Genomic DNA, 18171 nt, shown 5'->3' with positions numbered 1-18171 from the left:
GCATTCATTCTCGCAGCCTAAACCTGGGAGTTAGACTTGCTCTCTCTTCTCTGTCAGCTTCTGCCCATCACTTCTCTCGCCTGTAAAGATTACTCTTCATCTTGCAAAATTCTTGCAAAAAAAAAATACGCTTGTCCACCCATTTCACTACAGTAAATAGCCAAAATGAATAGTGATGCATTTCTGTGTAATTGCCTAAAGTAAAAATTTGTGGCAGTCGCTGAAGTGGGTCTGTGTCAGGCTGTGTTTGAAAGCGGCCGCGTTTCTGGTGGTGCTCTTTTCTTTTGAGAAAATAATCGCAGTCATTGTGCTTGTAATCCACGTGTCAAGGTTGTCTTTGCTCGTCATGCTTCATGGAGAAGCACGTATGTGCATTTACGTATGCACGTGTGCAAACAGGGCTTCCGCAGTCGGTTGAGATTTCTTGTTTCACACTGGAATTTGTTTTACGTTAAGTGCGTTACTGCTGTGTCACAAGCTGTAAGGTGTTGAACCTGTAATTAAGACACCTGAACAGATTATTGAGCATGGCTGGGAACACGCCTGGCACTGTACAGAGTGAGTGTAAGGGTATGTTTTCTTTGTTGTGAGGTTGGTTTTTTTTTTGTTTTGTTTTAAAGACTGAAAACGCAGCAGGGACATGTGCACATAATAACTGGATGGAGGCCCAGTCTCTGTGCAGGGAAACATTTTGTAGCGTTCTCCTTTCTCTAGGGGCCAAGTGCTGAATGTGTGCTGTTTCACAAGTGACAATACCGCTCTGAATTTCTGACTTTCCTTCTCCCTCACCTCTCTACCCACCTACCCGCTTCTCCACAGCCAGAGTTTCATCTCTACCAGTCTTTTGTGCAAGGGAAGGACCTGTGGAATTCCGCGTGGCTGGTAGTAGGACTCCTCTTTGCAGGGAGGGTTATATTGTTCCCTGTGGAAACACACAGCATTCCCCGGCAGGAGGATCTGGCTGTTTATGTGGTGAAACCAGCCTTGACATCACTCTCTTCCCCACTGTGTGGGTTTTTCCTGTAGATGATACAGGAAATGCTAAATATTGGTCAGTTGTGGTCCCTGTTCCTCTTGCCTTTTTTTTTTTTTTTTTTCCCTTCCTCTCCCCTGGAGGGATTTCTGTGAGGAAGCAAAAGTGGGAAAGGTGTTCCGTTCCTCCCGTAGAGGTGGGGGCAGCAAGTCAGTGTGCTCTGAGCTGATGGACCCTCAGAGAACTGAGGGCACCTCCATCTCTGTGGAGCTGCAACAGCCAGCGGGGCATCTTGCGAGGGGACTGGGACAGGTGACTGACCAGGATCCATCTTGCGGGAAGAGGACGTGGCACAGGTTTTGGCTGCTGTCTCACTTTTTTGTGCTCCCCTTGACTTTTTCTGGGGACTGAGCTTTTCTGCCAAATCAGGGTGGGAAGACAAGAACCATCTTCTCAAGCTTGTCCTACACCCTTGTGCTGTTCCTATGTGAGCGATGGGCAGCATCATGTCTGTTTTTCAGGACTGATACAAAAAAATGAACCCTAGCATCAAGACCATGACTCTGTTAAATCTTTGGGTCAGACTTTGACCAGGGTTATCTAAGTGACTGCTCCTCCTAGGAGGAGTGACCACGAGCTAGGAGTGAGCTGACCGTGGAAAAACTTGTCCCATAGTTGATGTTGCAGGTTCATCTGGGGCACTTGGTCTGCCTCTTTTTTTCTCCAGGTTGCTTGTTTGCATCATCACCCCTGTCCTTAAAACATTCCTGGGAGCCACAGGCACAACACAGGATGATTTGTTTCTGCTATAGTGCTGTCTTGAGGAACGGGTAGGATTTCCAGGAGGGGGGAAAGGGGTGTCTGGTCTTCCCCCAAACTCGTCTTTCTGATTCTGGAAATGTTTCGCAGGCAGCACTGCCTGTCCTGGGGAGGAGGCTGGAGGCGGAAAGGAAGCTGGGCAGCACGAAGTAGGCAGGATGGGCCATGAAGTGGAACACGGGATGGCAGTGGTGCTGGCACCTTGTCATTTAGGCATTGTTTGGCATGACGCACATTTAAATCGTGATGGCTGGTTAATATACTGATAGTGTGGTTCATCATTCTACCTATTTATGGTGACACAGGACATCCGATTGTGCCATAAACTTGGGAGAATCGAAGTATTGCTCTTTCCTGAGGCATGCTTGAGTGGCTTTGGACTACCGGATGCTTTGTAGCACAGAAAGCCATGGCTGGGCCACAAGGTTTTCATATGCCTGTAATACAAATATATAAAAATTCTCTGTAGTCTGTAATACGGCTCAAAGGGCAGCTGATTTAGATGTGCTTGAGTGTTAAGGTCAGGAGATCACATTCCACAGGTTACTAGATGAAAGCGCTTGAAGAGGGTATAGCATAAATATTTGATTCATATAGAAGGGATTGGTGCAAATCCTTTTGTTCCTTCTCCAGTGATGTTCTGTAGGCAAAGCACCGTTAGGAGAAAAAAAAAAAACAACAGAAAACTTGTAACTTCTTTGTGCTAGAGAAAGTAGGATGGTAACATAGGGTATTATTGTTGAATTCCACGAAAATTCTTCTCATGGGATACACCATCTTCAAGAACAGCTAAGAGAACTAATGTTTTTAAATGTAAAATGACTCATAATGCATGGGCTCTTGAAGTTGGGTTTAACATTGTATGCAAACATTGCCAGCTGGTGGGGATCTTTCTGGATAAATAAGAACTATATTTGTACAAGAAGGCTTGAATGATGTATTTCAGATGCATCCTGATTAGCATAAGCCATTCACTTTGCAGAAGAATAGCAAGAATCCCAGAAGTGTAGATAATTTAATAGTTCTCTTGTTCTCTTTATCCCATCTTTCATCAGCAGAATGACCAGTTGTCTTGTTTGTTTAGAAATAAGGTTGCATTGCTTTACTGCCACCTTTTCCTAACCATGACAGTGAAATTGGGAATTTGCAGCCCCCAAGTTCTCAAAACATAACCACTTCTCCCTCTTCTATCCCTTCCTTTTACCTCCAGTTGAGTGTAATGTGATTTGGGTTTTTGGGGGTGTTGGTGGGTTTTTTTTTTTGATGGAACGACTTGCACCATTTAACTGTATAGCACTCAGCACAATGCTGTCTTGGTCCATGGCTCGGGCTCACTGTCACTACAGTGAATGAACAGCTGAAGTAAAATTGCAGCTCATTAAAGGCTTTATTTTCTTAATTTGAGCAAAATCTGATGTAGGTTTAGATTGTTACATATTAGTGTATATACAGAGATAAGTCTTTAATTCTAGAATTAGCAACAGTCCAAGTGTATGTTAATGCATAAATACTTTTACCTGTGAATGAATTTATCTGTTCATACCTCTCTTGGCGCGGAATTCTGTTTTGCAGTTCTTGCTTCATTCTTACCGACAGCTTTTAAAGAGCTGCAGAACTGTAACCCGGCAGAAAGACGAAGCCCAGTATAAGAAAGTTCTTACATGTTAAGAGTTTGTATTAAGCTAAAACCTGGCTCCAAACACCTGTACATTACGAGCTGCTTCATTCAGTGCAGAATGTGGTGTGCGTTAGGTTCTGTTCTGAATTAAAAAGGAAAGCATGACCTTGTTCTTGGCAAAAGGTTCTTGGATTATAAGATGTTCCCACTTCAGGGTGAAGTGTAAATGCCTTCAGAATAAAGAAAGATGCCTGTGTTCCCCCATCTAACTGTTGTTGCACATTCCCATATTTCAAGGAATTTTCAGACGTTTACTTTTGAAGAAGTCTTCTCAAATGTTTCCTAATCGAAACAGCCTTACGGATTTTGGGTTTTTTTCCCCCCTCTCCTTGCTATTGTGGACGATATAGTGGGAGTGGAATGTCCTTGATTGCCAATGTTTGCTGCTAGGTATCCCCCTTCCATGGAGACCAAATGTTTTTAATAGTGCGAGAACAGCCATTCTTGGTGATTGGCAATAAGGTTGAAGGCTCTTTTTCTCCTCTTCTATCCACTGAAATGCAGGAGAGGACTTGGATCTCTTGGTTCTTCATAGGAGCCTTCCAAATTGCCTATTGCTAGGGTTATAAAGTTTCAGGAAGCACTAGAGGATTTGTCAAAATGATTTAGTCCGTTGTGTTGAGTCTGGGCCACAACCAATTTCTGTAAGCTCATTTTCTGCTTTCAGGAATTCTTTGCTTGCCTTACTTTCTGATGAGTAGTTACTTTCTAGATTAGACTTTCATCTACCTCTTGTGCCTGATCTTCTCTCTGAATGTGCCCCATATATGGCATCATCATGTTGTAGGTTTTAAATCATTGTCTTTATGAAAGAACAGGCACATAGCTGCCCTATGAGTCCAGTTTGGCTGCAGGAGCTTCTCAGTTGTTAAACCCTTTTAGACAGGAGAGAGTGTCTTCCCAAACAGCTCTGGAATGCAGTGCTGGCCACAAGAAGAATTGCATATTGCAGCTTCCACGCTACGGCCATGCCTTCAGCTTTTGCAAAAGTATTTGGTTCATGCTTTGACCAGACCTGATGCCAAAATTGTATCCATGTGAAAATACTGTACTGTCTGGAGAACTCTAAAGTCAGCAGATACCCAAATCTTGCACATTACTTGGCTCTCCAGAGTAGCCTTGACATGTAATCTTCAAGACAGAAAAAGAAATCTCAACAACTTTGGGGAATAGTAATGTAAAGGAGCTCCTAGGAGCAAAGCTTTTTTAAATATGCAATATAATATTTGTCTTACTTGCCTACTATGCCTCTAAGTGAAAGTTTTTCAGGGTTGATGAATTTTGTGTTTATGTACAGACTTGGATGTAATTTTTTAAGAATTTATTTGAAACTTACCTGTGTATAAACGGCCATTCAGGGCAAACCAGACGTTCCATGTAAGTGGGAGGTTGGTGAATGAGGGATGAATAGGTGAATGAATAGGAATGGAAAAGAAAAAATAGTGAACAAACCAGAACAAAATAAAGAGGCCTGTGGAAACAGAGTTCTCAACGCCTTAAAATCCTGTCTTAGTAGAGTAGTGCTTATGTGAGGTGCTTAGCTTAAGTGAAAGAAGAACATGCGTTGGAGTCTGCTGTAGCGCCTGGGGACCGTGAGCTGTGGTCAGCCGTCGTGATGGTTGTTCGATGTGTCATGCTTCGTTGTGAGCAGCTCCCGTATTGCTAGGTTGGCGTTGGAGAAGAGAGCGCTCTCTCCTGTTTCTAATAGCTGAATCGTCTCATATTTTACTGGCACGCAGTCTGCATTCTTGGTCCTGCAGAAAGGGTTCAGAGATAAATACTGCCTTTCATACTCGTTGCTTTTTTACTTTCTCATCCTCTCTCAGAATGACTGTTGTCTAGTTTGGTTGTGTCTAAGCTTAAAATGACCTTTTTATTTTTTTAAATACTAAATATTTGAAAATCTTTGAGAGTTTGGAGATGTCTCTGGTCATTTTCCATGATAACTATTGTGGAACTATATAAGGTTCATCAGTATTGGTTAGAATATAGAGCCAAAACTTTGGTTAAACCATAAAAAAGTTCACTGATCTAATAAAATTGGGTTTTAAAGGCCTTACTTGTATTTGTATTAACAAAGCACTTACAGTGTCTAATTGTAGACCAAGATGTTGTTCAGCAGTTCTCTTACATGAATGTCTATGAATTAAGCCAATTTAAGTTTTTGTTTAATGAATTCATTAACATGTGTAAGACCTTGTCTTAGAGTTGTATCACAGTAACGTTTGTTTGCTTTAAAATGCTTTGTGTCTCTACACAACTTGTTTTTTAAAAGAATTACTTAATCTCTTAGCATTATTTACTGTAACCCTCAGGGAAAGTAATTCCACATTTCAGTGACTTTGTTCACTTCAGGGTTTGTTGGACTTTTCCTGCTGTTCTAATTCGGGTGGTTCGGTGTCCAGCTGAAACAAATTTTATTGCATTGTGCTAGGGCTAGCCCATCTTGTCATGGGGCTTGAGAAGAACAAGGTGGGAAAACATATCTTTCTGGTTTTCCCATTGCCTTTTTGAAAAGAAACAAAGCTGAAACCTCCGTATTTCTGGAGACACAGAACATGGAAGCAGTGTAAGATAGCCTGCAGAGGTGCGCGAGGAATCGGCAGTGTGTAGTTTACTGAAATGGTCACAACTGAATGCTGATACTTGTATTAGGTAAAAACAAATCTGAAACACTTTTTACTGCAGAATGATAAAGGTTGAAGAGACTGGGAGCAATTACGTAGTCTATTCCACCCTTCCTTTGGGTAAGATCAGGGAACTGTTGAGAGCAGGCAGAAGAGAGTACTCCAAAGGTACATGAAAAAACCCAGCTTTTGCTGTTGCCATGTTGGGATCAGGTGTGGAGCACTTGGATCTTGTTTAAAAAAAGAAGTAGTACTAAAAAAATTTTAGCACCCATGGGGGAAGAGTGGATTTACCACCTGGTGAAAGACCAGTGCATTTCTGATTTGGGGAAGCAGGGATGGCAAGAGAAAATTTGTCTGGAATGCCGCTGGCCCCATCCCAAACCACTCAGGTGGCATTTTGAAGGGATGTTTCCATGGAGCAATCTCAAAAGGCTGAAACACGGAGATCAGGGCCTGTGATGGTGCTTGTGGGAGGCAGTCGGTTCTGAGGCAGGACTTCAGCTCTGTGCTGCCTTGCCGGACACGGGGTAGCAGGTTTTCCAGCCCGCCTGGGGCCCTGCAGTCACATCCCTCCCCTTTTCTTCAGGCGGTGGAGAGCTCAGTGCATCTCCTGCTGCGAGCACTGCTGGCATTGACTGCAGCTCTGAACGAGAGCTGGGGCAAGGTTCATTATTTTGGATTTGTGCTTAAGGAGCACTGTGTTACCCGTGGTTTCTGCCCGTTCAGTGAAGTTCATTTTAGCACATCTCAGTGCTTAAGTGGCATAAGATCATGGTGTGTTATTAGCTGCTGACACTGCACCATCAAAACACAAACATGCAGAGTTCCTTCATTAGGGGAATATTGGGTAGCTCTAACTTCTTGTTTCTGCAGCTGCTAGGGATACCTTGCAGAAGTATCTTCTCCAGCCGTAGAAAATACTCAGAAAGTTCCCCTGCCTTCTGCTTGCACAAGTTCTGGGATGCCTACATCTCCAACCAAAACCATTTAGGCAGGATCTATGCTTAAAATATTTGCTGCTCCAGTTATTATGGAAAATTTTTCTAGTAGGGATGACGTTTGCATTAGCAAGGAAGAAGTGCTGGTATGGTTTACACAAGGTTTCCTAAGTAATATACCCCAAAACAATTATTTCCTGGTGTAACTGCATCTGCTTTAGAGTGGTTGCTGGAATAGTTGCATTGAAAGAAATCAATTCCGAGTGACATAGTTGTGGCAACAAAACCATACGTGTAGGCCAGGACTTAGCCAATCAATGCTGTGCTAAAACGAACGTAGTAATATCTTCCTCCCAGTGTGGTGGTAAGGCTTAATTAATCATCTTACAAGTAATTAAAGGTTTTTACAAGGTGCACATGAAAAACCCAGGTGGTTATGATAAAAGAACAACACCAAAACCACTTTATAACATCCTTGCTTTCAAAACTTTGGTGGTCTGGATCTTCTGTTGGGTTTTACTTTTTTAAAAAAAATGCAGATCCATCTTTTTAACCCATGCTACCCGTTGAGATCACAAAATGGGCTTGCTTAGTGCTACTGGGTTCTCCCGGTACTGCATGAGGTTTGCTCCCTTCCTTGGGCCACAGTGTCTCAGAACAAGCATTGCCAGCTGTTAGGCTGACTGAAGACTGATAAGTTAACTGTATTTTAACTGTTTCTCTTTTTATAAAGGGGAAAAAAAAAAAAGCAGCCCTTTGAAAAAAGGAGAGCCCGTGCCTGCTTGCTTTCCATATTCTGTGACTAGTCCCGTTAAATTCTGTAAAACTGCTCTGTGAAATAAGAAGAGCTCCTCCATAGGGGGGCTTAAAATAGTTCAAATTGTGGTAATGCTAGAAAAAACCCAGAAAATTCCATGCTAAAGTTAGGCCATAGTGATTGTTTTCTTCTCTACACCCTTCTCCACCTGCGGTTTTTATTTGTGTGAACTTATGATACAAATTTTCGGGATGTCACAACTGACATATGAGGAAAAACTACCTTAAGGTAGCATAAAATGCATATATCTGCTTGGGCAGTGTATCTCCCTCGTTTTCAGGACTTAAGCTTTTAAGTTCAAATTTTGACTTTATTTTTAACGTAGATGGTGATTCTAATCTTTTTTTTATCTCACCAGCAATTAAAACAGCCTGATCCTATCGGTAGGGACAAATGATGCACTGTCAACATTTTGCTCCCTTCTGATAATGCACATGAAACTGGTTTGCGTGTTTGAAGATTACATTTTACTCTCACATGGTTTTCATTATCTGAGAGCCCCGAGGAGAGGCCTGGACTAAATCAGTGAAGGAATGGAGAAACCACACAATGCAATGAAAATGGTGCTGAGGCATACTTGGGATAGTTGTGGGACAGGGGCTGCTGACGACAGACGCAGGGCGCTGCCTGAGTGCTAGCAGCAGCAAGAAGTGGAGCCTTCTTAAAAAGACAAAACAAAACTTGTTGTTGAATTAGAACTGCAGCTTGGGTTTACAACAATTCCCCGGTTTTATATGAGGATAATTACTGGAAATCTGTGAAGTTCGAAGTAGATGAAGCTTGCTCGGTATGCGCTGGAAGGAGGCAGTCCTCTGAAATGAGACCTGATGTGACTAAACCCGTGTGAGCTTGATCTGGTTTTAGCAAGAAGACATCTAAAAGGTGAGATCTTGGCCTTTATGAAGTTAGCAGCAGAGCTCCCGCCGCCTGTGCTGGAATTAGTGTTTTATTAAATATGCAGAAATTGCAGTACGTGCCACTAAAGGGTTATCTCTCTGCGTGTGAGTGGCGCTTGGTAGTGCTGCCCAACAGTTTAAGTAACTGAATGGTGTGATGTATTTGTGTGGAAATATTCCCAATAAAAACAACTGGAGGAATACACCTAGACTGGTTTTGCTATTAGACAGGTATATTCAGAATAAATCCTCCTTACCCCTCTGACTTTCGAAATTTTATGGAGGAACTTGAAATTCCACAGTGTTCTTATCAAAATACTTAAAAGCCATGAAGCATTCCTATTTATGCCAGGCTCTGTAAATGTTTATTCTTTTCTTTTTTTTTTTTTCCTTTGTAATATAAAACCTAAATTATGTTGGTGAAGATTATAGGTGCTTCCCTATGAAGAAATTGATACTTTATAGTGAGGGAGCAGTAATTCAAAGGTCAAGTAAGGTCTTTCCAGTTTTTTCCTTAGAGATGTTATTTAGAAGGGGTCTTCCTATGTTGATGTCTTGACTTATTTGTGTCAAGCCAGACCAAGTGCCTTGCTGCTTTTTCTTCAGGCCTGCCAGGCTTTCTTGTGCTGTTCTGTGCCCAAATTCCAATACCACGAGCATGTGAGGAGAATGGTGAGTGGCTCTCGGCGAGGCAGTCTAGTCTTTGCTGAAGGTAGGCTCTGTTTGGCCCAGAGAATTGTTAGAACCGTGATCCATCTTTGAGTGTTCTGGTGGCCTCTCACTATAATTGCCTGATGAGCTCATGTAATGGGTATGCATATTATTTGCACCCCTCCGGGTGACATTGTTCTTGTTTTTAGTTAAAAGGAGGAAGTTTTTCTTGTTTGCCCAGTGACTCCGTCCTTCTGGTATGAAGATGAGTAATGTTGGCACTGCTCCATGCACCTGCTCAGTGCCACCCTCCAGGATCACCTGAGCCACAGTCAGCAGATCTAGGCAAGCAGGGACAGGGTGGTTAAATGAAAGCTGGGGAAGTGTTTATGGTTGGAGTCTGAAACCCACTTTTGGTTAGGAGCAGGTGCTAAAACTCCGTCACAGCTCTGGGATTCGTTGCATGCCGCCTTGCAGGTTTGGGTGTTGGCGCCAGACGTTGGGAACCTTTATTCTCAAGGACTATCCTAGTGTGTATTCTCTCCCTTCCTCCTCCTTGGGTAGGGCTGAAATGAAATGTAGAGCATTCAGTGATAACCTGCACTGTTCATTAAATAATTTTGGACCTCGCCCTTGCGAATCTGGTGCTCCTAGCCACTTCAAAGTGATTGTGTGTGCAGAATAGCCATGTTTCCAGTGGTCTTACAGACACTCAAGTTAAGTGAATTTTGCAGGATCTGGCAGTCAGCCTGCGGGGTTTTGCGTAGGCCATGTAGCAAAGGCATATTTCTATTAAACAGTGGGCGACTCAGCATGCGGGCCGGTTTCTGCAATTGCCCAGGAACTTCACAGCCAGCCCTTTCTATTCTATCTCTGTTTTGTGTTCCCCTCCTCTATTACAGTCTGCAGGTATGTCTGAAGATAACTCGGCACCTAAAACAACCACCTAAGAGTTCATCTAGCTGATAGCATCCTATCACCTGTTGCCAACCAGGATAAGCAGCGTCACCTGCACATCTTTTAAGAAAAACACAGAATTACTTAGCAAAATTTACTGCTTGAGTTTGACATCTGTCACTGATTGTTCTGTGTATGAGTGACACAAAATTTAGTAGTAAAACTGAAAGTGCTTAACTGTACTCCAGGCCTTTTGAGGTGGTGAACCTGTTCCCATCCCACCTGATGCGTAAGCTAATTAGCTTCTTGGCTAAGCAGTAATTCTGGGCAAGTATGTACAGGCTGTCCTCACAGGGACTCTTGCATTCCTCTTAGTTTCACAAGCTAAAGAAAGATGCTTCTCTTCGCTTGTGAGGTTATTATTGCTCCATGCAGGTTAATTGAGCTATAGCATTATAGCCAGTCATCAAACAGTGGTGAGTAGCTCACTTGTCTAAGCTTGTTTATTTTTATAATGCTGAAAAATATTTGCATGCTGTACAGAAATGTGCTGCTTTGGTTCCTTACAGCCTGGCAGTATTATCATTTTAAATTCTTCATTAATCTTTCTTCCTCACGAGGGACTGGCAAGGTTCCTGTGCATAATTACAAGATGTTTAAGACAGAAGCCTCAGCTACTGAGTTTTTTACACAATGCCCTGCAAACATGGGTCTTTTCTTCCTTAAATAGTACCTACACTACCTCCCCTTTTGTGCCCATTCTTGATCTCAGCATGGTTATGTGCAACGCTATTTGCAATTCCTGTGTTAGTTCTACCAGTTCTAGACTCTGATGTTTTGCTCGAGACCACGCAGGTAGAAAGTTACCGTGAGTAATTTCAAACTAGATGTTAGAATCGGGTAGTAAAATGATAGAGCTACGATGCTCAGGAACAAATTGCAAAATTGGTTCAGCCTGGGAAATCTACTTCACAGTGGTTCCTTGGAACAGGATTGATCTAAAACTGAATTTTCCAGTTGAAAAGCAAGGCATTTGTAGGCTTTGTGGTTATGAGGAGCGCACCATTAATCCATAAGCCAGTACAGTTTTGTAGTGTTGTTGGTAGTCTGAATTCAGCCCTATCCATCGTAATAGATTTAGGCTAAACCCCCAAATATGTCTGTTTAAAATGTCTACAGAACCTATCCCAATTTCCTTCCAGCTCTATCATAACAACTTTTCCAGTGCACCTCACTAATTTCCATCTTTGGCACACTGAAAACTGAAATTGCTGGAAGAGCCTAACACAAATCGAATTTGGTGTCCAAATAAATCATAGAATCGTTTAGGTTGGAAAAGACCTTTAAGACCATCAAGTCCAACCGTTAAATAACACATGGGCTTTAGTACCGGTTGTGCTGTTCATTTTTGTGTTTCATTACATAAAAAAGTTAACTCGCTGGTTCTGCCATGAGTTTCCAGCTCGCTCAGAAAGCAGATTCCAGGAATGCTGCCACCCAAGTTAGTTGCACAAGATTTTCTTTGTTAATTAAAAATAATGGGATAAAACTGGAAAAAAACAGGCTTAATGCTAACAGTTGGTATTTAAAGAAAGTGGATTTGTTGGCCAGAATATCTTCATATTGTACGTCAGTCCACCTTTTGTTTTGGATTTCCAGACTGATTCCTAGTTTACATCCACACTCAAATTAGTAGTATTCAGTTCCAGCAAATACTTTCAGTGTGAACTGTGCTCTCCCTCCCTCGGATCAGCCGCATAAGCTTGTACTGCTGTGAAGGGAAACGCTGTGTGTGAAATGGTTGCATACGGAGTTACTTCCTCGAACATTTGAAGGAGTTAAACATGCACAGATTGAATTTGTCTTGTTGAGAAAATCTGTAAGGCAGAGAGGCAGAATCTCAAGCTGGGTTGTATCTTTGTATTAAAAAAATAAACACACACCCCCCCTTAGATTTTTCCAGTTGAGACAAAAGAAATCTTTGGGTGGAAAGGCAGCATCATATTGCATAATAAAAGCCTTTTTATGCTCTAATAAAAAGGGTTGCTTAGGGCAACTTTGTTTTAAAAAAAAAAAAGTCAGTGATGATACTGGAATGAGGGGGACAAGGAATCCTTAACTTCGTTGTGCAACACTGGGAAAAGAGGCTAGAAATTGCTCTAGTTATCTGCTATCTTAATGCCTGGTTTAAAGGTTCCTTACTGCATATTTGCTGGCAGCTGTTTTCAATATATCCCTCTCGAGCTAAGTCACCAGTTAAGAATTTGACATTAGATGTTTTTTTCAACCACCATCTTGAAGTACCATACCACACAACACAGCCTTGTTCCCTGCTTAGATATTGTTCATGTGCCTTGAAATTGCTGTTGACACCTCAAGTATTTAACTTGCAGATCTGAGATAATTTTTGTTGGGTGTGGATGTGTGCCATAATAAGACAGAGACAGAAGTATCCACGTCTGCATTCCTTCGCTACATCTGTTCACTTTATTTTTTGCAACATTCCAGGAAATTAAGTTAAATTATACGTTGCAGTTAATATTTTTAATATCACTCATTCTGTTTCAATTGCCTGCCTTTAAACTATAAGCACACCGAATGCACAAGTACGTTCCACTTCTTTTGCGTCATTCGCCTTTTTCTTTAGGACACCTTCAGGAGTAGATTTAACCACTTCTTGAGTAACAACACCTAACTACACAATTTTCTATGTCCTCCTGATTCTCCCCTCAATGGTTAAAGTTTCTTTAGTGCTTTATGTTCTGAAAGGGAAAAGTAAGGTAATTAAAGAATGTTTTGGGAATTAGAGCTGTGTTCTCAATATATTTTTGGCATATACTTTGTCAGTGTCCTTTTCTTCCCCTCACTTTCCCAGTCTGTAAAGTAAAGCTAATACTGATCGTACTCACAGTCATTTCTGAGGCATAAGTTGTTGAAGTTTATAAAGCAGTTGACCATATCACCTTTCATCAAAGGATTTCTGCTGATACAGCTTGAAATATGCAGCACCACTGGAAAAGGAGCCGTAAGCACAGGGTATCATCATCTGTGCTGCAGCTTGCATTCTTAGCAAAAAATAAAACAATGGAGTTAAAGAATTAGCGAGTTTTAATCACTGTTTCACTTGGAGGCACAGATGGGACAGAGCATTACTTGGCAACATTTAATCTTGGAGCAGAAATTGTCATGATTAAAGCAGCAGCTGGAGTAGATTGCTAGGGACAGGGGGGTTCATTCATCCTAAAGGGATCAAAATTGTTTGGCTCTGGGAGAAAACAAGGAGCTACAAAAGCAAAATCTGAAATATGGGCCAAGGTTTATTATTTCTAGGGTCTCATCTGCTGATTAAAATGATGTTTTCAATGCTTTCCTCAGAATTATTTTGGAGGCGAGGAGAGTATCAAGTGATCTGGCCTACTGAAGAGGAGACTGAAGCCATCTCTGAGTGGAGATTTTGGACTTGCGGGAGGAAGGCTGTGTGCGTCCCCCCATGTGGCAGAGCTGCTCCTCCTTACCAAGGAAGTCAAAGTGAAGGAAATAGGTATGTGCCACTTCAAATAGGATTTCAGAAGAATCATTTTCCAGGCCAGTTAACAGGGCCTGAATTCCCAGTTTGGTGAGGCAGCATGGAATGAGGTGGATTTTAACTTTCTTTTCATCAACGTTTGCAGAAGGGTTCTGTCTGCCTGTGTTACGGGGGTAGATTCCTGCGGTAGGCTGGACTGGGGGAAGAAACTGGGTGGCTGTGGAGATGCAGAATAAAGCAGACCCTTCAGGTCTCCTGACTCCTGGTTCTGCCATGGAACAAACTGTTGGGAGCAAGTTACCTTTTGCTAAGGACAACGTTAGACAGAAAGAAGGTGTCAAAATAAAGTGCTGGAATACCAACGTGCATTCTGCTGTCGGGGCTGAGCCACAGCTTAGCCAACAAGTAAAGCAGACTCTATTCTGAACTGTTGTAGCTCAAAAGTAGCTCTGCTTTTAGTTAAATGTCTCAAAGGTATCATTAATTTTGGATATTTCAACTCGTACGAGGCCAATGGGCTTGAGTTTCCATGACAAATTCCTGACTCCACTGGAGACTGAGCAAAGTGTAATCACTGTTGGTCACTGACTTAATCTGTACTTAGGATGTGCTTGACATTGGCTCTTTGTGCTTCTCTCATTGGTACACAGTGTTTTTTCCTGCCACTCAGAGGTCTTTTTCTGTTCCTTAGATCAGACAACTCTTTTTCCTCCTCTTGCATTTGCATGCATTCGGCTGATGATATTTAGATATGTGAGGATTTGGTTGCCTTTGTATAGCAGGAAGTTATGGAGTCCTCACTTGCACCAGTACGTAGTGTTTTCTGCAGCAGGGAGCCTAGGTGCTGATCTCACTCTGGGTATTTCATAACTCTGAAAACCAGCTGGCTAACGAGGTATTCATTAATTGCTTTAAACAATCTAAGCTAAGAGATTTCTGTACTTCCTCTACAAATTGCTGATTTCACCCTTTAATCCTTGTCTGCCTGGAAATACAGGAAGTGTATTTCACTGTTAGTAGCCCTAAGTGTAAAGCAAACAGGTCTCAGGCATTTTTACCATCATCCTGTGAAGTCTAGGTCTCCTTTCTGCCTGAAAGCAGCCTTGCTGTCTGAGGTATTCAGCATGCATCCCTACAGCTTGCAGTCGATTGATATTCCTATAAACTTGCAAGTCACCTTTCATCACCTTTCAAGGCTTTGCCCCCTGGCATGCAAGTCCTTCTTAGGTCAAGGGCCTTAATGACCCCCATTGTTATGGGAACCTTTGGTAATCTAACCTGCTTTTTTTCTGTATTTCAAGCCATTGCTCTTAAATGTCTCTTGCTTGATCCACTCAGGCGCTAATAACCGTGTCTCCTTTCCTTAGGTCAAGGGCAGCTTTTACATTCCACCCAAAAGGCACCACAGTTTGAGATGAGGAATTCAGAAGAGCAAGCAGCTACGACAGTTTTACAGCGCCTGCTGCAGGAGCAGCTCAGATACGGAAACCCAAATGACAACCGTAACCTTCTTGCCTTACACCAGCAAGCCACAGGAAATGCCCCCCCTTTCAGCAGCACTGGGAGTCCAGCATCTCAGAACGAAGGGCTGAGCTCCCAGGACCACCAGCTTGTGACTCATGCTGCCCGTCAGGAGCCCCAGGGCCAGGAGATACAGGTGGACAACAGCATCATGGAGAAGCAGCTCTCCCCGCGACTTCAGAACAGCGAGGATCTCCCGACCTATGAGGAAGCCAAAGTCCAGTCGCAGTATTTCAGGGGCCAGCCGCACGCTAGTGTCGGGGCAGCGTTTTATGTAACGGGGGTCACCAACCAAAAGATGAGGACTGAAGGGCGGCCCACGGTTCAGCGGGTGAGCCCAGGGAAGGTCCACCAGGATGAAGGACTTAAGGACCTCAAGCAAGGGCACGTCCGCTCCTTGAGCGAGAGGCTGATGCAGCTGTCCTTGGCCACCAGCGGTGTCAAGGCCCACGCGCCTGTCACGAGCGCACCGCTCTCCCCCCTCTCTCCACTTTCTCCTCAGCAGTCCAGCGACCCTTATAAAAATTCTGGCTCTAATGAGTTCTACAAGAACTCAGTACAGCCCCCTTCCCAGCCCAACATGAAAGGAATGGAGCAGCGGGGTCCTCCTCCAGAGTATCCTTACAAAAATGTGTCTACCCCATCTATGAACTGCAAACCTCAGGACTCGGGACATTTCTATAGTGATCATCGCATGAGCCAGCAGGGAAGATCCGATGGGCCTATGATGAGGTATCAGCATCCCCCTGAGTATGGGTCAGTCAGGTAAGCCAGATCTTAAAACAAACTCCATGACAGCCCTGTGAGGGAAGGCAGTATAAAACTCAGTCCCTTGCCCTCATTCCTGAGGCAGGTTTTCTTTCAGCAAAGATCCCGTCTTTATTATGTGAGATGACATACTGTGTTCAGCTACAGACTGTGTCGCGATTGACTGTAACCTGTTTCAGTAGCTTACCTAGAGAGGCCTGGCTCTTTTTAAAAAAAAAAAAACCACAAATGAAAAAAAAACCCCAAACAAGCCAGCTTGATTTTATGGCTTAGAGAAGTTTAATACTGAGGCTCCAGAGCCTTACAAAAGGTTTGCTACAAAAGCCAAAGTTATGGTATGATTCATTGTAGAAACTTGCAGTTACTGATTGCAAGACTTAAGCTGTTCATTAATTACATCTGCCCAGACAAAAGATTTTTTGGGGGGGGGTTTAAACTGCATCTAAATGCTACGTAGGAAAGGAGAAAGTGGATGAAAGCAATAATGGTGCAGGTAACAAAAATCACCCAAGCTTCCTTTAGAGTTTTTCAAATTTTATTTTCAGTGGACCAAAGCGTAGGAGTGGAAAATGGAGCGTGCTCTGTGCCTCATCCCAGGCTTACTTGCTTAGCTTTCGCTAATTTTCCTTGCATCGTTTGAAATCTCAGCCTGTTCTGGTTTCCTCTAGATAAGGAGCTAGATTTGGCTTGAGCCAAACACTGATGTCCGTGTGGGTGAAGATGAAGTTCTGTTCAGGTGGGCTAAGAATACGGCTTTGCTTTACCTGTTCCCTTACCATCTCATCTCTGTCTAAGACCAGGTGTGAGTTGGTAGAGTGATTTTGGCCTCATTTTGAAGCTAAAAGAGTAAAACAAAGGAGCAACAGGAGGGCGTTGCTACATAAGTAAATGGTCAGGTCTCCGTGCCTTTGTGTTTGCACATACTGTGTTGTGTTTTGAGGGGAGCATGAAGAAGAAACCAGTCTGTATTTGGGAACAGAGTCTGAGCTTTGGGGAATTTGAATCTGCTCAGAACCTTCCTAGTCCTATGGGGAGCTATTTTCAGAGTTTGTCCACCATTGTTTGTGATCTGAAATGACTTCAGCAGCATACAAGCCTGATGAAAAGGCCCTTTGATCTGGCTAAATAAATAATAAAGAGGCCAGGAAAAGGGGAAGTAAAGGGTTTAGGGGGGGTAATGATTGTAGAAGCTCGTTGCAAATGTTTTTGAAAATTCAAAGGCCTCAAATCTCTGTGCACACAGGAAAGGGAAACAGATCCTTAATGGTTATGCTGCATCAGAAATACTCATAATATTATATATAGTGAATCTGAGACGTAGCCTGCTTGCTGTTTAAGGGAGAGGTATTTGAAAACACGCCAACAGTCAGCTCCTCTAGACAGGGTGATTTTTGTCTGTATTGGATGGATCCTGGCTGCTTTGAAAGAAGGGGGGGGGGGGGAGGGAGGGAAGAGAAAGGTTCAGCTGGCAAGGTTTCCAGTAGGGGAAGCAACTGAAATTTGTCTTCAAAGCATTTGGAATCTAATGAGGTTACTTTTTAACCTAAATAGCTGCACAGAGAAGAGGTTTCCTTTGCAATCAAATGCTGTAGCAGTAGAACAATTGCAAGACTAATCCATAAATTACAGAGCAGCGTAGCAAAGGAAGGGAGCGAGTCCTCTATTCCCTTCCCTCTCCCACACACTTTGAGAGAAACCGTCGTTTAGACAAGAAACCTTCTGTGTTCCTAAAGGTGCAGCTGGGTAATGGTGTGAGGCTTTTAAAGGCATACAACTTTTGGGAGTGTGCTTGCCTCGCACCGGGCAGCGCTAATGAGTGTCTTTGCAGCCTCGCTGGAGTGATAAAGTATTTTCAGAGACTCCAGTTTTCCTGCGCTGCAGCTCTGTGTTTATCGGGATTAATTTGGATTGGTAAATGTGTGCATTTTTTGAACTGTGCGTCAAGGAAACAAAGCCCCTTCTTTCTGCTCGTGAAGCCACACCCTTTTCTGCGGGTTTTTCCCCTCATTGTTTGGGGGAATTTGAGGGTGACCTAACGATGCGGTTTAATAAAACTC

General features: G+C 42.9%; 1 protein-coding gene across 1 annotated transcript in view; it reads left to right on the top strand.

Moving 5' to 3' along the window:
- Nucleotides 1-18171, top strand: part of AMOT (angiomotin) — a 49728-nt gene that overhangs the window by 2118 nt on the left and 29439 nt on the right. Inside the window, exons 2-3 of the mRNA XM_009649374.2 lie at nt 13675-13840; nt 15193-16111. Of these exons, the coding sequence (XP_009647669.1) occupies nt 15240-16111 (872 nt within the window). The 5' untranslated portion in view covers nt 13675-13840; nt 15193-15239. The remainder of the gene's footprint in view (nt 1-13674; nt 13841-15192; nt 16112-18171) is intronic.

Source organism: Egretta garzetta, unplaced genomic scaffold (genome assembly GCF_000687185.1).
Source record: "Egretta garzetta isolate BGI_Z169 unplaced genomic scaffold, ASM68718v1 scaffold412, whole genome shotgun sequence".
In the NCBI taxonomy this organism is placed as follows: domain Eukaryota; kingdom Metazoa; phylum Chordata; class Aves; order Pelecaniformes; family Ardeidae; genus Egretta; species Egretta garzetta.
Note: the sequence above shows the minus strand (reverse complement) of the source record. Positions and strands in the feature narration are given on the sequence as shown.